This window comes from Phyllostomus discolor, chromosome 7 (assembly GCF_004126475.2).
Source record: "Phyllostomus discolor isolate MPI-MPIP mPhyDis1 chromosome 7, mPhyDis1.pri.v3, whole genome shotgun sequence".
Lineage (NCBI taxonomy): Eukaryota > Metazoa > Chordata > Mammalia > Chiroptera > Phyllostomidae > Phyllostomus > Phyllostomus discolor.
This window is the reverse complement of record NC_040909.2, coordinates 134,920,622-134,944,325: the sequence shown is the minus strand read 5'-3', so window position 1 is coordinate 134,944,325 and position 23,704 is coordinate 134,920,622. Positions and strand designations below refer to the sequence as shown.

At 61.1% G+C, this 23,704-nt stretch overlaps 1 protein-coding gene across 1 annotated transcript in view; it reads left to right on the top strand.

Annotated features, from left to right (window-relative positions):
• The window catches only part of ZFAT (zinc finger and AT-hook domain containing), a 105,982-nt gene that overhangs the window by 56,754 nt on the left and 25,524 nt on the right, over positions 1-23,704 (top strand). Inside the window, exons 8-11 of the mRNA XM_028534076.2 lie at positions 3,181-3,268; positions 4,601-4,750; positions 6,427-6,600; positions 13,979-14,067. Of these exons, the coding sequence (XP_028389877.1) occupies positions 3,181-3,268; positions 4,601-4,750; positions 6,427-6,600; positions 13,979-14,067 (501 nt within the window). The remainder of the gene's footprint in view (positions 1-3,180; positions 3,269-4,600; positions 4,751-6,426; positions 6,601-13,978; positions 14,068-23,704) is intronic.

Sequence of the window (23,704 nt, the reverse complement as noted above, 5' to 3'; positions counted from 1 at the left end):
CTGGGCCTGGTGCTTTTTGTTTTGGAAGATTATTAACTATTGATTCAATTTCTTTAATAGATACAAGCCTATTCACATTGTCTATTTCTTTCTGTGTGAGTTTTGGCCATTGGTATCTTCTAAGGAATCGCTTATTGCTATTTCCTTATTGCTAAAACAATGGTCTATTGCTTTAAGGAATTGCTGTATTTCATGTCGGTTGTCAAACCTGTGGGCAGAGTTTTTCACGGTGCCCCCTTACCGTCCTTTCAGCAGCCACGTGGCCCCCAGTGCATCCCCTCGTTCGTTTCTGCTGCCACTAATTTGTGGCATCTCTCTTTTTGCTTAGCCTGGCTAAAGGCTCAATTATGTTATTGATCTTCGTAAAAAACCAGCATTTGGTTCCATTGATGTGTTTTCATTATTAATTTTCTATTTCATTGATTTCTGCTGTAATTTTTAGTTCTTCTGCTTGGTTTGATTTTGACATGCTCTTCCCCTGCTTCCTTAAGGTGGAAGCTCAGGTGGTTGGTCTGAGGTTTTGCCTCGTTTCTGACATCCGTGTCAGTGCTGTCGATTTACCCTGAGCACAGCACTCACTGCTTCCTACAGACTGTGCTGAGTTCTCATTTTTGTGTGGTTGAAATGAGTTACCATTTTTCCTTCGGATCGTTTCTTTGACTCATGTCATTTAAAGGTGTGCTTTTACCTGCATGTGTCTGGGGACATTCCGCCTGTCTTTCTTCACTGAGTCCTCGTTCACTCCGGGGGTCCGTGCACACACGCCGTGGGTTCCCGTCTTGCCCGCTGGCTGTTTTGCTGGTTTTCCCTGAGGGCGGGCTGTGCGAGGAGGACCGGAAAGTTCTGGCGTATCTCAGAGTGGTGCCCCTCTCCCTCCCCTGCCGGAAGCTGAGACAGCTTTTCTCCCGTAGTCACTGTGGGAGCAGGCTGAGCCCGTGTGGGTAAAACTCACCGGAGCTGGGCGTCCTTGCATCGCTGGGTCCCCCGGATGTGTCCCACAGTTGTCCTGCGTCTCAGGAAGGTTTTGCATGTGGGTTTTTGCTCCAGGAAGCCTGGTTCTCAGCTCTATCTTCTGTTTGGAGGTGGTGACTTGCCCCGTGATCCCCTCGGGCCTCAGAAGAGTTGGGGTTTTCTCAGCGTGTTCAGACTTGTTGTCCTTTCCTGCTGGCTGGGCCTGGACTGGAAGTCCACGTTGTGTGGTTTCAGTCTCCTCGGCCCTCCCACCAGTCCGATGAGGGAGGCAGTTTTTGTTGACGTTTTGAAGAAACTCAGGTGCGGATATGTGTCCCATCACGTGCCCCCAGCTGCCCCCGCTGATACACGGTGAAGACAGGGTTTGAACGCAGGGTTCCGAGCCCCGAGACTCACCGGGCGAGCGCTCCGGAGTGCAGAGGCCTGGTCTGGACGCCCAGCTCTGCTCTCCGTGGGGGGGTGGCCTCGGGCAGGCTCTCAAACGCCTGTGAGGGTGGGGCACGTGCAGCGGTGCCCAGCGCAGTGCACGCGGTCAGCTGCTAAGGCGTGGTGCTCTTGTTGTCATCACTACTTCGGGGTGTGGGTGGACTGCACTAGGGGGTCAGTGCGGACGGGAGCCCCTCCCCAACTCACGGAGAGCACTCAGAGCCAGGCCGAGCTTCCCGAGGGTGCGCCTTAGTGGCGGGCACCAGGCGTCCTGTAAACCCCAGGGGCGGGGCCTGTGTTCACAGCCTCCCGAGCGCACACGACCCAGCCCAGCACACTCGCCATGGCCCCTGCAGGTCTGGTGTTGGTTTTGAGTTCATCTGGCCACGCCGGGTCCTCACCACCAGCTCTTGGCACGCTGTCACACGTGGACGGGTGAAGCGTGTTCAGGCTGCTCACGCTTCCAAGGCTTGCTGTGTGTGGGTCTGCCGCTGTCTCTCGGCCCGCCCAGCCTGCACCGAGGCCGCCTCCCCTGGGCGTCTGCCCTGCTGGGGACGCTAGGGGTGAGAGCAGGGGTGGAACCTGTCACCCAGACTAACCGCCCCTCGGTCCACATCCTGCAGCACCTGCCCGTGGTGCAGGTAGCGCCAGCTGCTGCTGCTCCGTTTCCTTGCTCAGCTCGAGCCCTGCCCTCACCTCTCGGGGGCTGTGACGCAGCTCTGCACACCGAGTGGCTGGAGCAGCAGCGGTGGCGTACGCCCCGCGGTGGGCTCTGGAGGCGAGGAGCGTGCGACCGAGGTGTCAACCTGACGCTGACCCCAGGCGGCAGGGCTCTCCCCGCTGGCAGTCTGCTGGGCACCTGGGCTTGTGGACATGTGCCCCGTGCTCTCACCTTCACAGGGGGTCCTCCCGGGGTGCACGTCTGTGTCCAAGCGCCCCTTTTTAGACACCAGGTGTACTGGGTCACAGCCCGCCCGGTGGCCTCGTCGACCCCATTACATCTGCCGTGACCCTGCTTCCGAGTAAGGGCTGAGGTGTGGGGGCTAGGACTTTCACGCGTGCATCTGGGGGACCCAGGTTAACCCTGACACACGCCCGCAGGGACGACCGCCCCATGGAGGAGCTCCTGCGTGAGCTCGGGTGAGAAGGCAGGCGAGCAGAGGCCACAGCCTGGGGGCGCGGCCCCGCAGTCAGCCTGCTCGGCGAGGGTGGCCGCTGCACCGGGTGAGCTCCACGCCCACAGGCGTGGTGGGACACGGCCTCGGTGGCAGGAGGAGCCCAAGGGGCACCCATACTCCGGACACTCGGGCTCTGGCTCTAGCTCTTCCTCATAGCCCTTGGCCTCAGCATTTTACTTACCCTGTCACCCGAGCACGACAGTGCCTGTCCTCGGAGAGGCGCAGCCAAGGACACGCGACCCCACGCCTGCCCTGCCTGAGTGCCGGGGACTCGGTGCATGGGGTCCCGGAGCAGCGTTGTCTGTGTGTGGACTCGAGGCCCAGCCCGGCCTCCCCTGGCTGGTCACCTCCTCAGGACTGCCGTCCCCCCCAGCCCGTCCCTCCCGCTGACATGGAGGTGACGTCAGTCCCCTGCCACTGTTGAGCTTGCCGGGCTGTGCGGGGCCAGGTGCCGGCTGCATGTCTCGTCCTCGGAAAGGCGCACTATGCATCCGGCTGCTGTGGCGGCGGTGGTGGCGGCGGTGGTGACGGCGGTGGTGGCGGTGTCTCCACGGAGCCTGGGGGGCAACAGACAGCCAATTGATTGTGCTCTCTTTCTGTTAAGGACAAAAGGAGTTATTCTTGTCCTGTGTGTGAAAAGTCTTTTTCAGAAGATCGATTGATAAAGTCGCATATCAAGACGAACCATCCCGGTAAGGCTCTGCGGCCCAGAGGGGGGTCAATGTCAAGGTGCTCACGCTCACTTTAAGACAGCGTCGCCTGCGGGCTGCTCCCGATGGACGTGGGGGCAGGGGGTGGGGGCGAAGGCAGGAGTGACGCCAGGGAAACAGCCGTCCTCATTTAGAGCTGGGGGTGTATACAGTCACCTGCCTCATCTACCCCCCCCCCTCCCATGTAAACATGGAGTGCCCCTATGCAGCCACTTCCAGTGCACGTCTGACCTGGAGCCCACCCCAGGCGCCCGGGCTGCCCCTCCCGTCCACAAGTTCATGCTGCCCACCGTGGTGGTGTAGGGGGGTGCGGGCCTCCTCCCCGGCCCAGGAGCCTCCATGAGGTGGAGTGGCCGCCGCCGCCGGTCAGTCACACACCACTGAGCTGCGTGAGGGCGAGGCCCTGGTGCCCGGGCATCCCTGTCTCGTCATTGCCGCTCTCACGGCCCGGGACTCGCCTCCTCCACTCTGCCGGTTGGCTCCTGTTGACGTTTAGTGCTGTCTCCCAGAGCCCTGCTCTCAGGGAGGCGCTGGTGGCCCCGGTCTGGGGGTCCCTCCGACTCCCCACCGCAGTCGCATTGTACTCCGGTGGTGTGCGCTGTCCCGCAGCCCCAGGGGCGTCCTGGGGGCGGGGCTCCCGCGTGCCCACAGCCGAGCCCCCAGTGGTCTGTGTGCTGCTGGACTTGCCCCGTGTCAGCCTCCGTGCTGCTGTTTCCTGGGGTGTTGGGAAGGATGTCCCGGACTTCATGCCACTTCCCCATAAACGGAACTTCAGAGTGCATCTGTAGTTCCGGTTTGTCGGCGTAACCCCTGTGCCACCCACCATCCAGGCCAAGAGCCCCCAGGACCCCTTCTTCCCACCTCCTGCCAGTCTGTTTAAAATGTCCCCCATTGACACGGGGTGTATTTTCACCGTCGGCCTGTTTGGGTCAAGACCCGGGCGCTGTGCTTTCGGTCGTGTGTCACTTCGGCACCCTGTACCCTCACAGGACGCCCCCGGCCCCTGCTTCCTCCCCCGAGATGTAGATTTGTGGGAGAAGCGAGGCCGTTCTCTGGCAGATGGTCTTGCGTTCTGCATCCAGCCGTCTGTCGCCCCGTGTTCCTGCACGCCCCCATGTCACGTGAACACGTGTTTGCATTTGAGGCCTGATTGGGTTCTGGGTTAACTCGGGGCAGAACTCTCTCGTGACCCTGAGAGGCGCGTGCTGGTTTGCCGCCTCGGCTGCCGGGACGGGCCGGGGTTTCAGGAGAGGCCCCTTCGCACGCCACGCGCCCCGCGGCCCCCTGACGCCCCGCCTGCATTGTCCCTTCCAGAGGTTTCCATGAGCACCATCTCCGAGGTGCTCGGGAGGAGGGTGCAGCTGAAAGGGCTGATCGGAAAGAGAGCCATGAAGTGCCCGTACTGTGATTTCTATTTCATGAAGAACGGCTCCGACCTCCAGCGGCACATCTGGGCTCACGAAGGTGAGTGCCCACCTTTCCGGGGGTGGGGGGGGCGCCCTTTGCGTTTGGGGCCCGCACACCTCCGCGAGGAGTGAGTTCGGGGAAGCCGTGTCTTTGGGCCTGCTGCAGTCAGAATTTCCTCAGCACGCTGGGAAGCGGGCCCACCAGTCTGCCGTGGCCAGGGATTTACATGTTACTGACTTAGTTGCAGTTGCAGGGATGAGAGGCCTGCAGTTCATCATGGCTCTGGTTGCTGTGTCAGTAAATCTCCCTGACTCCTGCACCAAGAAGCGAGGCCCAGCCGTCTCAGTTACAGCAGTACCTCCCATGCCCACCAGGGTGCGCTGTGCCCAGCAGGTGCTGAGCAAGTGTTGGTGTTCTGAGTGGATGAAGGCCAGCAGGACCTCAGAACTCAGAGCCGGGAAGGGAGGAGGTGTGAGGAGGAGTGTAGTCTGTGCTTTTGGGGTGCTCTTCCATGAAGGGAAGTGTGGGGAGCACTCTGGGACTTGGGGGAGTTGGAGGTCAGGGCACTGTTGCAGGCAGCCGGCCGCCAACTTTGCTTTCTCCCCTGTGTCTGGGTCAGGACACAGCTCCTTGGGGCTGAGGCCCCGAGCCGTGGGGCCCGGGGGAGCCCACCCGGATGTCTACGTGGGCCCTTCCTGTGCGTTAGGGACCTGGAGCACTGCAGGGGGAGCAGGGAGGCTCCAGGAGGGGATGGAGGCCTCAGTCCTTCCCACCAACAGGATAACAGTGGCCTGGTTTTAGGCCGCAGGGAGGCCCTGAGGAAGGGAGGGACTGACAGTGGAGCCAAGGGGTCGGCAGTGAGGGAGGAGCGGGGGTCCCGGTGAGGCTGGGACATGCCTTCCCGCTGAGCGCAGGTGAGCGCCTCGGCTCTGTGCTCCTGGGCGCCCGCCACTGTGCGGCCCAGCCCAGTTTCCTCCCCCGCAAGGTCATGGGTGAATAGGTCAGGGGTGAGCAGGCCGGGCTCCCTGCGGTTTGTTACACCCCTGTGCTCAAGTGCGGGCACAGCCTTCCCCCGTGTCACACCAGGTTCTGGTGGCCCTTTTGCTGGTCTGCATTTCCCGTGGGACAGGGCAGGTGGGGCCGGGCCTCCAGCCTCAAATCAGGCGCCAGTCTTCACCGCAAAGCAGGTGCTGTGGGTGTTTGAGGAGTGACGGGGTCTGTGGAGGCCAGGGCGCCCACAGTCCCAGGCATCACCCATCCCGCACTAGGGTGGGGAGCTCTGCCGGTCTCAGGAAGTGACGAGTGCTTTCACATCTGGCCCTGGGCGCCCAACCCCACTGATGTTTGCAGAGGCCTGTGGCTGCTTTAATTCTGTTCAGTTTAACTCGGTTTAGCTGGATTGAATGAACATCTGCTGGATAAACCACTTGGGGCCTGTGCCCTGGCGGGGTTCCCAGGCGGCAGGGAGAGGCAGGTGGGGACAGCTCACCACGGTGCGCCATGAGAAGGCCGCGGATGGGGGAGTTGCAGGCTTGGGCATGTGGGTAGGGAAGCAAGGACTGTCTCTGAGAAGGTCCGCGAAGGCTGCAGAGGGGAGGCCGCGGCAGACCCCAGGGGAGGGGCCTCCCCGTCCGGACACGAGGGGGGAAAGTGTGCGGGGCGCGTAGGGAGCAGACGGGCACGGACACACATGAATACGTAAACGTGCACGCGTGTCCTCTCTCCTCCGGCAGGGGTGAAGCCCTTCAAGTGCTCCCTGTGTGAGTATGCGACTCGCAGCAAGAGCAACCTGAAGGCTCACATGAACCGTCACAGCACCGAGAAGACCCACCTCTGCGACATGTGTGGCAAGAAGTTCAAATCCAAAGGGACGCTGAAAAGCCACAAGCTCCTCCACACTGCTGACGGTGAGCGAGTGAAAGTGAGACTTGAGGCCCCGCCCCCAGGGGCAGCGGGAGCTGCGGGGGGCGCCCTGGAGGCAGGCGAGGGCGTGCGTCTTGTGGCATTTCCACCCCGAGACCAGCAGCCACGAGACCTCGCCCGCCTGCTCTCGGCCTTGCGCTGGGTCGGTGCCGGGGCTGCGCCGAGGACCTCCAGGGCTTGGTCATCACCCTGTGTGTGTGCACTCACGCACGTGTGCCATGGGGGTGGGGGGGATGGCGCAGGGAGTGAGGCATCTGTAGGAGGCCTCGACCTCCCGTTCTGCAAGTTGCAGTTCCCTTCAAGCCTCTGTCCCCACCTGAGCCTGAGCATCCTGAGTGCCCACAGTCACCCCTGGCCCGACGTGCCCAGTGGACGCCCCTGTCATCCAAGCTACGTTAGGGTTTCCACGCTCAGTCCAAAGAGGGACCGAGTCCAAAACATACGCAGTATCAGGGCACATTTGACCTTAAGGAAGCGTTAAATGGATTTCTAACTCCATTCATTCGTTAAGAACCAGTGGTTGCATTCTGACTGAGTGCCGGCCATGGAGGTAGGTTCTGGGGGGACAGGGTCAGTAAGGAACAGTCCTGCCTTCAAGGGGCTGACAGTCCCGTGGGAGGAAGAGGGGCACACGGCCTTGAGGAAGGCAGGTGCCGTGATGGCAGGGCGCATGCACGCCCCAGGGAGGCGGGTGTGAGCCATGGTGGGCGAGGGTCACAGTGGCGGGACCGGCATCCTCAGAGGGCCCGGCAGAAGGAGTCTTGCCTGCCTGCCATGGCCTGGTAGGACGGCCTTGGTCGGATGACTGTTTCTCTGAGCCTCCATTTCCTCATCAGGGAAATGGGGGGCTCGCTGGGGGCTGCTCCCCTGCACACTGGGCTTCCTCTTGCTCCCAGCCACCCCCGTTCTGGGCCCTCCTTGGCTCTGGTCTCTGTAACCCGGGAGGCCCCAGGGCTCAGTCCTTGGACCCTTCTGCCCACGCCCACGCCCCAGGCGACCTCTCAGTCTTTGACCACTTACGTGGAAGACTCCCGGACTCCTGTTTAGCGCTGTCCCCCCTGCACGCTCCAGCCCCTGCACCTCCGCCTCGCAGTCTGCACCTGCGGGTCCGGAAGGCACCTTGGTGCAGTGCCGAGCTCCTTGTCCCCCAAGTCCATGTCTCCTGCGGTCCGGGGTTGCCCGGCTCTGTAAAGAGGGTAAATTTTTTAGGTGTCAAGGGTCATCTGAGGTTTCTGCTACATATTTTTGTTTTCTGTTTTGTTTTGTGTAGCAGACCTTGGGAGCATTCCTTCCTCCCAGCCGTGCAGCAGCGGGCAGCGGGCTGGGTGGGGCCCCTGCCTTAGTTGCCAGTGCTGCTGTCCCCGGGACAGTCACTGCTCCCTTGCCGCTGCCCCAGTCACAAACCTGGGGTCCTGCTGGACTATCTATGAGCAGACCCAGTGTCCTCCCTTCGGCATGACCCAGGACGCCACTTCTCTGCACCCTCGCAGCACGGCTTTTGTGCAAGCCACTGGCCTCCTAGCAGTGCCCCTGCGTCTGCCCTTGTCCCCTGCGGTCCGTTCTGCCACAGTGGCCAGTCCCCCTGTTGAAATAAACATCAGAGTAACAGCCCACGTCCTCACTGAGACCCGGCCGCCCCCCTCACCCGCTCTGCACATCCGACTCATCTGCCCCGCGCCCCTGACCCCCCCTCCAGACGGGCTGGTCTCCTGCTCCTCAGACCCGCCAGGTCCAGCCCATGCCAGGGCGCCGGCCTCTGCCCGGCACGCTCTCCCCCACCGATCCTCCGTGCGCACTTGGTTCATGGTCTCCGGTCTGTGCTGGACGGTCCCTCCCCAGGGTGGCCTCCCCTCGCCGCCGCGTGCCGCAGGGTCTCACACCCCCCCAGGCAGCTGTGCTGCCTGCGCCTGTTGTTTCTCGCTTGGCTCGTCTCTCCCTCAGGAACTACCTGGTGTCCTGCTTTGTCACTGTGTCTGCACCCCTGGGCCTTCCACCCATCACTTCCTACTCTTTCTGCCTGTCCCCCCACTTCTCCGTGGACTGTCCTGTGACGGCCATTTCTCGTACGTCCTTATCTGCGGTTTTCTGTGTCTCCTACCGGACCGTGAGCCCCGCACGCAGGACTTGAACTGTATTTGTTTTGTATCCCCGGCACCTAAAGCAGTGCCTGATTTGTAGAAGGTCTTGGCGATGGAAGTCCTGTTGATTGAAAGTGGGGGAACGACATGTAGTGCGCCCCGCGTGAGGCGGCTGGGATGGAGCGGCACTGGAGAGCGGCCAGCTATTTTCCCCGCCTCGCCCCTCAGTTGCATTACATCAAACGCTTGTGAATCAGGTGCTTTAAACTGTGGCAGAGGCATTCACTATAAATGGGTCTTCTTGGGCGTCTTTTAATGAAGTGGAAAGGAATTGCGTAGGTACCCTGTCCTTTACCTGCTTGTGAATTTAATTTTCCACGTTTATTGTCGTCTTGAAAGCAATAAATCCGTCCCTACGTGTTCATTCCCATTTCCCACAGGAGCTCATTACTGTGCCTTCTAAGAGGCAGGTCATTCCGGGCGGAGACTTCAGTTAAACAGGCTTGCCAGGCGGCGTGGACGGAGAGAGCCAGCGAGCTGTACAGGGCCCGGTGAGGCCCCTCGTGTGCGCACAGACAGTGCGCAAGACCCTGCTGCCAACCCCGGGCTGAAACACATATGCCCTTCTGGGCTTCGGAGAGTGGCTGGCCGTGGCCGGGGTCTGGGGGCTGACCCTTGACTGTGCTCACCTGCAGCAGGTGGGGAAGGCTAAATGGCCCAGTGCTTTTATGTTATGTAATCCAGCCAGATTCCCTGATTACGAAATGAAAAGCTCTTTGAAGTTCCGTGCTAATTCCTCTGGGTTCCCCCTCCCTGCAATCTGACCTGGCCTCCGTACTCGAGTGAAGAAGCGTTCTGGTAAAGTTTGCAGAGAGGAGTTACCCAAGCTCCGGGCATCTCGTGCCTCACGCCGGTGGGCGGAGGGTTCCGTGCGGAAACGAGGCCCGAGTGCAGAAAGCGCCTTTTCCCCTCGCTCCTTCAGTTTGCAGGAAGAGGTCTCGTGACTGCACCTTCTGGGGGAGTCAGTGGCGGTTTCCCTCCCTTTCCTCGGAAGAGCAGAAGCCCTCTAGGATAAAGTAGCCCCAACAGCCCATGGGTCCTAAAATCATGCACTCTAAAAGCAGGGGGTCGGTAGCAAGTGGTCCCTGAGCTGCCAGCTGGTTGATCTGCCCGTGATCATGTACTGGGCCTCAGGGACTGGTGTCTGCAGCATCCTTGGCCCTCTGTCACCGTCCCTAGTACCGGGCAGGGACAGGCCGAGGCAGCATGAACAGGGCAGTCTGTGGCATGTCTGTGTGGACAGGATCCAGGCGGTGGGCAGGAGTGGGGCTGACTCCAGGGCCCGGGGTGCCGCTCTGTGTGTGCACCCTGCGTGGGTCTGCCCGACGCTCTTGTTCTCGGTTTTCGTGAGCGACGAGGTGCATTGGAGTAACGGAGCCCACCCTGCAAAGTGAACCATGCAGCTTACAGAGCAGATTCAACGCGACCGAAGCTCGGTTCCCTGGACCACCCCGGGCGGCGGGTCTTGGCTGCTCATGCCCGGCACAGTGGCCCTCCTACAGTCCGGTTCTGGTCCCGCACTTGCTCCCGTCCTTTCGTCGGACTCCGGGCCGCCTTTTGTTTCTTCCCCCAGCTCATCCCCACCCGGCCCTCCTGGCGTCAGGGCTGATGTACTAATCACAGGGAATGGGCACTCTCAAAGTCTGCAGCGGCTTTAGGTTCAGCCTTCCAAGCACAGGGACTTTTTAAGCTGCGTTTTTATAGCTGTGGCTATTTCTGTTCTGATTTGCTGTCGCAGAAATCGCGCAGATGCTGGAACCGTGGGGCCGAGTCCTCCACAGAGCACCTGCCTGCTGCAGAGTGCGCGGTGCTCCCCGCAGGGCCCTCTCCTTGCGGCAGGTGGCAGAGCGGCAGGTGGCAGAGCGCTGTGTGCAGGGGCATCGGGAAGGCGGGAAGGAGGGGCGGAGCCCTGGGCCCACACAGCCTCCAGCAAGCGCGTTGCCGTCCCCATTTGTGACATGGGTGTGCGCATCTCCCACGGCTGCCGTCACAGACTCCCACCAGACGAGTGGCCTAAAACAACACAGATTTATCAGGGGACAGCTCCGGAGGTCAGAAGCCTTAAATCCAGGTGTCAGCAGGCTGCACGCCTTCTACAGGCTCTGAGGGAGAAGCGGTTTCCTTCACCTTCCCAGCTTCTCGGGGCTGCCCCGTCCTCAGGCTTGGGTGCCCCTTCCTTCCTCCTCGAAGCTGGCAGCGGGTGGCTTCCAGCCTCTCTCCGTCCCTTCGCTGCATCGTCACGCCTGCTGTCTGACTCCGACCCTCCCGCCTCTCTCTGTAGACCCTCCTGATTTCACTGGGTCCATCGGAATGATGCGGGGCACCTCCCACCCTAAGACCCTTACCCTGATCACGTCTGCAAAATCCCTTTTGTCGTAGGAGGTTCTGCAGGTTCTGGGGTTGGGACCTGGAGGTGTTTGGGGAGGGCGTGCCCGGCCTGCCGTGGTGGGGTGTGGGACGACTGTGCTCACGTCAAGGGTGTTGGGTCGTCCTAAGTGCTGGGTAGATGTGCTTGTTGTCCGTGGTCCATGTTCCCAGTCCTCAGAGCGCAGCGACACAGTGTGAGAGTGGCGTCTGCAGCGATGACTCTCCGTCACCTGTGCGCTTGGGAGAGGTCGGACTGACCTCTCTTGGATCCGCTCTCGGCCAGAGGCCACAGTCAGTACATTGTGCTCGGAGAGTGTCCTCGGGGAAAGGTCGGGTCGGTTTTCTGAAAAACTTACGCAAAATACCCCCTTCAGCAGTAAGACTGGGTACAGTCGTGTGAAGGCATTTTCCCTTTCCTGCCTCCAGCTGTTACTGCTAGTAACAGCTGGATTTATGGAGACTTTGTTTTCTAAGTCTTTTAATCTCCTCCAAGTCTGAGGGGCGGTAAAGCTGGGTTTGGCAGGGCCGACTGACCCCAGCGGGCACTTAATGAGGCAGGGGCCTTACAGTGGGGGAGTGCCCCCTCGCCACCCCCCCCCCCCCACCGGGGATCCCGTGGAATCCACGCGCCGGAAGGCAGAGGGGGTGGTTTGTTTTCAGGGGCCGGTCCCCGATGTCCCCGCCGCTCTGTCTCCGTGGTCGTGTGTGGAACTCCGTGTGAAGGAACCGAGCAGCTGGAGCTGCCCTCGGGGGCTCACCGAGCGGACGGGGCTGTGGGACGACACAGAGGGGAAGGGCGGGTGCTGAGCTGTTCACCGGGCGGGGGCTCCTGTCTGAGAGCGAGCCCCCCAGCCGCCCGGGCAGGGAGTGGGTGGTGGCCTGGCCCGCCCACCCCCCGGGATGGCTTCCCGCCTGAGCACTGGGCTGCAGCGAGCAGGTGCTCTGCCGGCTGCCCGGCCCTGGGCTCGTGCACCTCCCTCCACTGCGGAGACGGATTGGGCAGGAGGGCTGTCCTGACCCTGCTGGGTGGGGGTGCCTCTCTCTAGGCCATTCTCTGGGCCATTCTTCGGTGGGTTCTGCAGTGGGAGGCATCCGTGGGTTGCTCAGGGAGGGCTGTGGGAGAATCCACGTTAGGCTTTCTGGACGGAGGATGCGGCACTGGAATCTGTGTGTGTTGGGTGGGTGGTTGACGGGGGGGTGGATGGGAGGGTCAGTCGAAGCCAAGGAAGCCAATCCAGAGGTTTCGCCACCGTCCAGGGGAGAAACTCAGAAGCAGCGGTGGAGGTGTCAGAAACAGGCAAGTGGACAGAGACACATCTGGGAGGGAGAAGCAGAGAAGCGAGGTGAGCGGAGGCAGGGCCGCGGCGGCGTTGCGGAAGGCCAGCAGGTGTCTGACTTGGGTGACCAGGTGAGCGATAAACTGGGGAGGCTGCAGGTGGAACCCACTTGGTGGGCACGACAACGAGTCCAATTTAGGGCACTTGGGGCAGCTAAGCAGCTCATTCAGCAGATACTTGGGTATTCAAGTCCAAGTTCAGGGAAGGGGTCAGAGTGGAAGTTGCAGGTTGGGCACCAAAGGTTTATGGAAGCCTGCAGGGGACAGCGACATGCAAGGAGCTGGCAGAACGGGCAGGACAGGGGTGTGGGCCAGGAGGCTGTGGGATGTCAGCGTGTGAAGGTGGTGGGGGGGAGAATGGATGCTGTGGGATGTCAGCATGCGAAGGTGGTGGGGGGAGAGGACGCCTCCGGGACACTCAGGACAGCTCGTCAGGGAGGCGTCAGGAGGCAGCGGAGGTGCGGGCCCGGACTTGGACTTGGCCGAGCAGCGCGGAGGGTTGCCGGGGCCCGACCTCCTGCGGTGGAGTCTGGCGGAACAAGGACTGGACCTTGCCGTTGGCCTGGCATCTCAGGGTTCACTGGCTTCCCCGGTGAGAAGGGGTTTCGGGGTGAGCTGGTGCCCTCAGCCAGTGTGTCTGGGTTCCAGAGCGCACAGGAAGGGAGGGGAGGGGCGGGGCTGCGGAGGGGGTGGCCACCTCACGCTGCTGGTCCGAACGCGGCGAGGTCCCCGAAGGAGCCGGGGTTTCCGTGGCCACACGCAGGGGCTGTGGTCGTGGTCCCGAGCAGCAGGCGTGCGCCACAGAAGGATGCTGCTCGGCGCCCACCTGCTGCTGTGAGAAGGGCCCTGTTCGCGTCGGGCTGTACGCGCTTGTGTTCTCACAAGCTGTGTCTGTGTTCTGGCAAGCTGAGGTTTTACTTGTGCCAGTCCGGGGGAGAAACGTGTCGTGGGCCCTGTGCACTCACTAACGCGTGCCCATGCGTCTCGTCGGTGAGTGTCTGCACGCGTGTTGATCCTCTTGAAAGAGCCACGGTTTGCTTTCTTCTGCGCTCTTCTCCCCAGCCCCCCGTCCCGAGCTAGGAGCTCCTGAACGCACGCACACCTTGCTCCCTGGCTCACGGCCCTGAGCAGGCTCTCCCCGCTCTCAGGACAGCGCCCGCACTTCTCGTGGCCACACGGCTTCCCTAGGGCCGGCTCGTGACCCCCCCAGACCTTATAAACTAGGTCCCAGAGGGACACGCAGCTGCTCCACCTTCCTGACCACCCCGGGGCCCACACCTCCAGGCTCCCCTGTCCCTCCCGTGTCTCCCGGGCCTCCCCAGGCCAAGCCGGGTGTCCGTGCTCCACCGTGGGGGACCCAGCAGGCCGTGTTGCGTCTGCGCCCCTACCTGCTGGGACCTCGTCTGAGGTGCGGACTGCCGGGTGGCGTGGGTGTCTGCACACACTCGGCGTGGTGCCTGGCTCCACCTTCAGGCAGGAGCTGGCAGCCTGGCACGCTCACCTTGTCCCCCTTCTTTCCAGGGAAGCAGTTCAAGTGCACGGTGTGCGACTACACGGCGGCGCAGAAGCCCCAGCTGCTCCGGCACATGGAGCAGCACGCCTCCTTCAAGGTAAGGGCCGGGCGGGCGCGGCTCTCCGGGGGAGGTGGGCAGAGCCCCTTCACTGCTCCCGGGGCTCCTGTCACTCCCGGGCCCGCAGCTAGTGCTCAGGGAGTGAAGGAGCCGCGCCCCGGCCTCCCTTGAGAAGGGCGGCGTCTCTCTGTCCTTCGGAGGCCAAGGCCGGGGGAGTGTGTGAGGAGCAGTGATTTAGAGGAAGGGAAGGGGGCTCTAGGGACAAGAACCTGTGCTTTCAGATCCCAGGTTCCTCAGGGAAGTCCCCTGACCCGACAGGTGTGAAGGCGCCCACCTGGCGGCTGCTGGAGAGCTGAGAGGGAGCTCAGGGAGCCCAGCATGCAGCGATGTGGCGGGGCTCGGGAGGCAGTGGCTCTCCGCCTCCCCGGCCCCTCTAATGGGTGTTTCTGCAGTGTAGACGGTCGTTGTCACTTGGCCATTGCTTCTCGTTCAGTTACGACAGCTCTGCTCCAGGGAATTTGTTTCGTAAAGAATCCCACCCAGCACATGGCAACTGGGGCCTTACGGTGGGTGCTGGTGCGGCTGCTTCCGGCGTCGATGGGCACATGGGCACGGCGGGTGCGGTGCTCTGGCTGGTGGGGGGGTCCTGCCTTTGGGTGTCTCCGGGACACACTGGAAGAAGAAGAGGAGTTGTTTGGGGCCACACAGTAAATACACAGCCACATGGAATCACAAAAAACCCTCATTCTAGGTACATTTATGATTCTGTGTTGGGCCGTATTCATAGCTATCCTGAGCCACATGTGGCCCAGGGGCCGCAGGTTGGACACCCCTGCCACGTTTGCTGATACTGTCCACTACTCGCCCCCCAAGCATGACGGGCAGTGGAGGGACCACCAGTCACACTCAGGTGGCACTCATCCAGCGTCTGCTCCGTGCCCCTCAACTCGGGTGTCCCCACCGTGGGTCTCCTCCCCCCGGCTGGACGGAGCAAGACCCTGGCCCTCAGAGGAGTTTACTGACCACCTGCTGGTCTCTTCTGCCAAGCCCACACCCACGATCCCGGCCTGCATTGTCGCATCGACCAGCCTGTGCCATCACTGCATCTGAGGTGAGAAGGACCCTCCCCTCTGACAGGCTGATCGGGTGCCCAGAACAGCCTTGGGAGGCGGGAGCTCTCCTGCCCTCTCCGCTCGTATCTCAGAAACCAGGTGGCTTGCCGAGGATAGGGGCTGTGGGTCACTGTGCTCTCGATACCAAGGGAGCGAGAACTCAGGCTTCGTCTCCAAGCACTCGGCCCGAACTCTCCCTCCGCTGTCTCAGTTGCTCACTCTGGCGGAGCGGGGCGCTGGGGAGACAGACGGAGGAGCTGCCGGCGTTGCTCACGCAGCTGCTTTCACGTGTGCCCTGAGCGTGAGTCTCGGTCAGGCCCGAGTCACCTGCCAGGAGTGTCCCAGTGCCTCAGCTGGGGAGGCTCTCCGGTGTTCGCGCAGCTCGTGCGTGATGGACGTCGAGAGCGTCACGTGGCATTTCACCGCAGGCAGATGTGGTTTGGGGGGAGGACTCTGGGTTTCTGCAGACGGGTGCGGTTGTGGTGCTGGAGGGCCGGGGGCTACGGCGGCGCCCAGGGTCCGGACGAGGACCTGAGACCGGCTCGGCCTGCCGCCGTCCTCGCTGCTGCAGAGGAGCAGCCGGACTCTTGGCTCGCTGCGTGGGTTCCGGTGTGGCAGGTGTTCCTCCTCCAAGCAGACGTGGCTGAACGCTGGTCTGCCCTGACGTCCTCGTCGTCGTCCTCCTGAGACGTGTGCACTTTCTGGTGCACGTGCAGAAGCACTGGATCGGGGGGGAGGTTTGACTTGAGGCCTAACTCTCACACGTGTTGTAGTTCTCGACCTTTTCCTGCCCCCAGCAGTTCCTGCCCACTGTGGGGCGGGGGGTGGGGGCGCCGAGCTAGGCTGGGCCTCCGGTCACGGCCGTTTCCTGGGGACTCCCTGTGGGTCTGGGCGTCCTCCGCGCTGGGTGGCAGCCCGCTGGGAACGAGGCTCGGGCCTGAGAACCACTGAGCCAGACCTTCGCTTCTCCCATCCTGCAGGCCAGGCCCTCTTCTGGGACCCGAGGGTCTGAGTTGTGTCTCTCAGGTGACAGGGACCCACAGAGCCGCACAGAGGGACTCCTGCCAACCCCCTCCTCCTGAGAGGAGTAACTCGCCGTCCCTTCCCTCCGCCCGCCCCGTGGTCGTGCCCATTACTGCCGTAACAGGCTACCCCCGACTCCACTTCCAGTGCGACACAGGCTGAGTGTCTCGGGGCCTGCCAGCCAGGGTGCCGCCGGGCTGTGCTCCCTCTGGGGCCCGAGGGGAGAACCCGCTCCCCGGCCTCTTCTGGCTTCCAGCAGCGCCGGCTGCCTCGGCTCACGGCCTCCCCACCCCCGTCTTCAGAGCCACGACGCGGCGTCCCTCTCCTTCTTGTCTGACTCTCCCCTGCCTCCTCCTCCTGCTGGCCAGGACCTTGTGACTCCGAGGGCCCCTCGAATAACCTGACGGTGTCCTTATGTTGAGGCCACACGACCCTCGGCCCTAACTCCACCTGTGGTCCTAATTCCTTTCGGCTGTGTAGGGTTCCGGGGTTCGGACGGGGACATGCAGGGGTGCAGGGCGCATCGTGCTGCCTGCTGCATCCCCCACTCCTCCTCACGTTCTCTCCGTGGTGGAAAGTCTTCGTCAGAGCCAGAAAAGACACAGTGTGCGTGCTCCTCCGCTCCTCTTTTGTGCCAGTGACAGACGTCATTGGGAAACTCGCCCTCCCCGTCTTACCGAAGCCGAGACGAGGCCTCTCAGCCTTCGGGATGGCACTGCTGTGTGCCCGGCTGGCCTGCGAGAGGAAACGGGTTTGCGTTTGTAGGTCTGCATCTATAATTAGCAGCGTGTCATTTGTGTCAGGAAGCACGGTAATAAGAGCTCTCACACTGCCTTTTACAATTACATGTTTTTATTTATACGTTTTAAAAATAAAGTCAACAGCATTCATTAAGTAAGAATTAGAGTGTGCCTTTCGTTCCCGTGTGGAATTGTCGGACATGTACCGTTTTAGACGTGACCGTGGTCACGCTGCACGTGAGCCACTGCTTGCTGGAGACGGCAATGCCCGTGCCCCCGCTGGCGAGCCCGTGCCGGGGAGCGTGGCTGAGAGCAGCGGCCGGGCGGCTTGCGGAGAACCCTCGCCGCCAAGGCGGACCACGACCCCCGGCCAGAGGCCGCGCTGCGTGCCAGCGCACATCCGGTGTGCCCAGCTCCGCCTTGCTTGTGTGTCACCCGTTCCTGGGCCTTGTCACGTTGGGCGAAAGTACCGACCACGGTCAGCGGCCACTGAAGGAGGAGTAGTTCTGTCAGCCCTTCATGCCGGGCAGTCGGCTCCGGCCCGGTTTCGGCTGTTTTGAGTGACCCCGCTGCGTCTCCCCTTCTCTTTCTCACTCCCCCTCTCTCTAAGAATAAATAAAATAAAGTCTTTAAAAAATTACCTCAACTAAAGTATGTTCACAAAATCAGTGAGGCCCTGGCTGGTGTGGCTCAGTTGGTTGGGCAGCATCCTGCAAACCAATGGTCACAGGTTCGATTCCGGGTGAGGGCACGTGCCTGGGTCGCAGGTTTGGTCCCCGGTCAGGGAGCGCACAAGAGGCAACCGATGGATATTCATCTCTCTGATGTTTCCTTCCTTGTCTTTCTCCCTGCCCCCACTCTCTGGAATCAGTGAAATAAATAAATAAATAAATAAATAACTAGTGTGAGAAGTCGGGGAAGTTTTAACCATTGACTTTGTTACCACTGCCGAACGTTCCCTAAGTATCCCAGAGGGAGTGTGCGACACCACAGTCCGACATCTGGAATCTTAAGAGGCAACATCAGGACACACAAAGTACTAGATTTTCACCTGGACTTTGGACGCAGCACGCGGAATGTGTGCTCATGCCTCAGACACCCCTGTTCGGCACACCCCTGTTCTGCGTGCCCCCGTGGGCCAGGCAGCATACTGGGGGGGCAGGGGCTGTGGGAGGAGGCCCGGCCTCCGTCCCCCATCCCCCGTCCACGGCTCCTGCGGTGTGGAACCAGCAGCGAGCGTGCGGAGTGCTGGAAGAGAGGGAAGTGCCATGTGCACTGGGAACCCAGGAGACCGCCTCACCACTTCAGCTCTGCCATCTTTTAAAAGCCATGTTTTAATTGGGTTACACATCATCCTGTCATGTCCAGCCTATTGCTTTTACAACCTAGAGCAACCAGAAAGTTCTCTGGTGGACAGATACCCACAGATCAGGGGGGAGCTGGCGTGGCCCCTCCTCGCACTCCGGAGAGCTAAACGGCTCCCCGCGGCGTTCACCTCCCTGTGTGTCCCCGGGCAGCTGGAACAGGCCGCACTCGCGTGAGACCCCGGGCAGCTGAGCTCCTCACAGGAGGGTCAGGGGCTTCGGTGCCGAGCTGAGCAGAGGCGGCGTCGGGCGGGGTCGGCCAGGGTGCAGCTGTGCGGGTAACACGCTCCTCACCCCACGCAGGCTGGACTTGGTGAGCAAGGGGGGGGGAAGCGCGGCCGTGGCCCCAAATAGGCAGAGGTTCTGGAGGCAGGCGTTGTGAGCAGGTTCGAGTTCGTCCTCCGACTGAGATTCTCAGTGCCCTCAGAACGCTGAGCCACCTGCATTGCTCGGTGCGCCGGGCCTCCCCTTGTGCTGCGGCTCTCTTGCCCGTGAGACGGTCCCGTCTCGCCTCCAGGAGTCCCACCACGAGGCGGACTGTTCAGACATTTAGTGTCGGAATACAGAAGACGGGTGGGCAGTCCCTTTATAGTAGCGTCAGGTTGGGCCCGACAGCAGGTGTTCCTCGCACGTTACCTGATTTCCCCCAACACTCCTGTGCTGTAGGTGCTGATATTCCCATTTCACAGGCAAGGAGACTGAGACCCAGTGTCCAGTCCAGTCACGTGCTCACCAGCGTGTGAGTGGTGGCGCTGGACTTGGTCCTTGTCTCCATCCAGGACTGCGACCCTCTCAGGCCGGGCAGAGGCACGCTCTCGCCCCTTTCTCCATTCCCCCTCTCACTGCTTTGGTTGTACGAGCCTGCGGTTACATGTTTAGTTATCAAACTCGGGCAAAATGTTCAAGAAAAACGCTGACGGGGCGAACTCGGCAGGTGGAGTGTTTTCCGAGTTCAGTGGCAATTACTGAACCACAGGCAGAGCGGGGCGGGGAGGCGGGGAGGGGAGTGCAGGGTTCTGGCTGCTGCTGGCTGTTTGGCTTTCCGGTTCTTAACTTGGATGGGAGTGAAGAGTCTGGGGTTGCACGTTTTCCTTGTATCCTCGAAGCGCGCATCCGTGCGTGAGGAGTACGAAGGGCAGGGTGGGGAGGGGGCGGTCGCAGAGGCCATGTACCAGGTTGTCAGAACTGAAATGCCCCTGCTGAAACCCTCTTGGGCCACCTTCTGCTGCCTTGCACGTTAGATTTTTAAAGCACTTGTGGGAGGGAGGGGGAAGGAAATTGGATTGACTTATGTTAAATTAAAACCCTGTCTGTCTAATAATGAGCTGTATATTCTCGGGAAATATTGCATTTTTGACAGCACAAGTGATTACAAAGAATCAATAATCAGGGAAAGCAGGAGAGACATCTCAGCTCCGGCATGAAAAGCAATTAGTGAGGATTGATTTACCGTTATTTATTGTGATGAGATAATTGCCTCAATGAAGCCGTTTTTGAACTTGCGGCACCCCGTGGTTTTGGAACGTTTATTCTTATAAATTGTCTAATTTGTCTCTGGTCATATTTTACGACAGAGACGGCTCTGTGCTCGTTGAAGGGCCGGACGGCCTGGCCCCGGCCCCCTGGCCCCCTGGCCCCCGAGTGCTTTTGTCCCCGTGGCGGCCCACCCTGGAACGGGCTCCCAGCCTTGGGACCTCAGGCATGGCAACTCCGAAGAATGAGGCCCCCAAACATCAGCAGGCTCTCGTGTGGGTTGGGTGTTGGCCGCTGAGACACGGAGGAGGCGTGGTGGGGCTGTCCAGAACGGTGACGTGGCTTTGACGTCCTGGGTGCGACCAGCGGGAACACGAGTGCACGGCGGTCCGGGTGCCCCTGCGGCTCCTCGGGGCTCAGGTGCTTTCCGTCCTCGGTGCAGCTGCGCGCAGCTCCTGGTCACCCCGTGCCCGGGGGGCGGGGCATGGGGGGAAGAAGTCAGTGTGCCCTTCACGGGGGTCTCCCCTGTAAGCTGCACCGTGGACCTTACAGTTTACGATCTCGGTTCTTTTCCCTACGACTGTGCCTGTTTTTCTTCTCGGGTAGCTGCCTTCCCGAACAGCCCAGGGGTGCAGATGCGGTCTCCGGCAGTGGCCCCGATCCCGGTTTCTCTCCCGGCAGGTCGGGTGGCACGGGGCTCTGTGGGCATGACCCTCGGAGCTGCCCGTGGGGATCCCTCTGCATGTGATCTTCCCGAGGTGACACCCAGGAAGGCTCCGTCGGGAGGAGCTCCCTTCGGCCCGTCCTTTCCAGGTCTGGGTCGGACAACAGGCCTCTCGTGTCTCAGCAGCAGCCGAGTGAAGGCTGGGAGGGAGCAGAGCCCGGGTTAGAGGTTCTCAGGAACTGGGGTCCTGCACCCCCCGCCCCCTGCAGCTCAGCTGTGCACTTCTCGGGGTATCTTGGTGCTGGCTTGCGTTTGAGGGGGTTGATGGCTGCCTGCGGCGTTAATGAGAAAAGCTCCATCTCCCTGCCGTGTTTTCTCAGCAGGGGCTGTGGGCCCTGCATCCTCCAGGTGTCCTGCAGGCAAAGCCCCAGCGGCTCTGGAGAACCCGGGGCCCCTCTGCACCGGCGTCACTCGGTTTGAGTTGGGCGGCGCCAGACTTACCGTTAACAGCTCCTCCGGGCCGTCACTGTCCTTAGGGGGGGGCTCCGCTCCTCCTCTGTCTCCTTTGGGGACGTTTGGGGTTACAGTGGGTGAGTTAGAGCATCGTTCTCCATCAGCGGAAACTTCATCACACAGGTGCAGGAAAGTAAACCTCCAAGGCACTTTACACGTGTCAGGGAGAAGTGTCGTTAGTGTTACTGACGTTAGTAACAGTGGCCATGCACTTGCTGGGTGCTGTGCGGCGTCCTTCATGTAAGCTACCTCTCGTCCTCATCAAAGCCTCATGAAGAGGGTTTTCTCTCTTCTTTTGTGACACTCAGTTACTACTTTATATTAGTTGCAGGTGCACACCGTAGTGGTTAGTGGTTAGACATTTACACCGTTTATGAAATGAAGGAGGGTTTTTCATGTCACGTGCTCACCTGTGTAATCATCCGTTTCTTACCTCACTTCTCCTGCTGCGAAGTGGGAGGAGCACGGGGAACGCTGCGCACCCGAATCGCGGCCCGGCGGGCGGTCAGAAGTGAGTGCGCACACAGTCGTTCCCAGTGTCACGGCCTTGGGCACGACCTCATCCCCAGCTTGTCGCCTGAGTCCCTTTCTGGGCGCCACTGGGAAGTTCAGTGCGGGTCGTGCCCTCTCACCCAGCTGTGCAGAACCCGGTTTCGCACGGCGGGCAGACTGGCCGTCCTCTAGTTTCCTTTCTTTCTGTCCTTCTGTCTGGAGAACCAGAACAGTAAATCCTCAAATTATGAAACAGTAAAATTTCCCTGCTATCTTGACATAAGTCTGAGAACGTCAAGTGTCAGCCTAGGCAAGTTCGCTCGCACTGTTGTTTCCTTGCAGCCCACACTGACCATCTTGAAGGCCCAGGAGAAAGATGCTCGCGCCGCTGAAACATCATTGGGTCCACCCCAGGCCCAGCGCTGCCCCGCGCCTGCACTCCTGGGCCTGCCTTCTGTTCTCAGCACTCAGCCAACTCTCCTCTTTCTCAGTGAGGGCGCTCATGCCCCCCCACCACCCTGGGGGCTGGGCCAGTGGACACCTGTTCCGCCCCATCTGATTGGATTCGTACTGCACTTGACTGTCACCCCTCGCTCCAGGGGGAAGCTCATTGCCCAGACTCTGTGAGAGCAGACACCCAGACCCTCCCACCTGCTATCCTTCCCTCTGTCCTTCCTCACAATCTCATCTTCCTTCAGCCCCACGCTCCAGGGGGCTGTCCGGATCCCCCCCCGACACATACTCACATGCTCTCTAGTGGCTGAGCTCCGTCCCAGGGCATATGCTCCTGGCCTATGCTCAGCTCCGCCTCCGGAGCCCAGAACTTTCCCCTCAGTCTTACACTCATTATCTCCAGCCCCTTTCTGGACCTGACCTCCTGGGGGTCCAAGGTGCTGGCCTCCCGCCCCCTCTCTCCCAGCTGGCAGGATGCCTTCCTCCCGCCCCCCCTGGGAGCGGGCACTCGTCCCCCTCTCTGCTCCCCGCAGTGTCTCGGTTGCCAGGCCTGGCTGGCGTTCCCTCCCCCACCTCTCTCAGACTCACTCTCTCTCTCTCTCTCTCTCTCAAACTCTCTCTCGACATCTCTTGTCGGCAACAGCTGGCAGATTGGTCCCCTGCCTCCCGCCTTGCTCCTTTCAAAGCCACCCTTCATTAACTTCCAGGGTGAAATTTCTAAATGTGAAGCTGGGGTGCCACCCCCCACTCGACACCTGCGGGGACTCGCATTGCCCGAGGTCCCTTTGCTGACGGTCCGTGCGCATCCCACGCGGTCTGGCTGCGCTCCCGCCGTGTCTCCTCAGCCTCCGTGCCCCCGCCTCACTGCCGTCACCCAGCCGCTGCCTCCATTCTCCCAGCCCACCAGGGTGTTTCTCATTTTGGGACTTGATCTGGGCTGCCTGTGCGGCAAACCATACCCCTCCCCGGGGGGCTCCCAGGCCAGACAGATGCTCAGAAAATAGTGGTGAACGGGAAACCAAATCATCTCTTCGGTGCTGGCTGGTTCCGGGGCCCCAGGGGGGATCCCAGGTGGAAGTTAGGAGCTGGTGGATCTCCAGTAAGAAGTTATGGAGGGCCTGAGGGAGCGGAAGCAAAGCCGGTGAAGGACACAGACAGGAGGTTTCTCCTGCTGACCCTGGCACTGCGAGGGGCCGAGGGGGGGTGTCCTCCCTGCACAGGACAGGCGCTGAGCTCACGGACTGTCTGTCTGCTCGTGGAGGGAAGGTGGGTCAAAGTCCGTCTTTGAAAGCTTCCCTTCCAACTGTAAGAACTGAAGGTTCTCTTAGAAATCAGCGGCTCAGAAACTGGCTTCTCATCTGGGCTCACCTGGACATGCCTGCCTGCCTACCTGTCTGCCAGCTGAGCCCGAGCAGGACGGGCCTGGAGTGGGGTTTGTGGGACGGTTTCTCACTCACCTGCCCCTCCCCTCCTCTCTGCCCGCCCCCCACCCAGCGCCAGCAGTGCGGCGTTTCCAGTGGTTCTCGTGCACACGCATTTCGTTCCAAACGCAATTGCGTTGTATTTGCTAATTCAGGGATGGATGCACTTGAAAAATGTTTTAGCTTCCATTTTAATTTTGCAAACAACCATGGATGGGCATTTTAGTCCTCTTACGCTCTGCCCCACCATGGATGGCTGACTGGTTTTGACCTTTGTGCCAGGTCTTCCTGTGTAACAAGCCCCGGCGGGCCGAACCACAGGGTTCTCCTGCACGAATGACCCACGGAAGCACACGCAGCGGAGCAAAAAGCGTCTCCACCAAAGGGAGACCTTGACGTGGGGTGGAGTTCCCGGGGATGG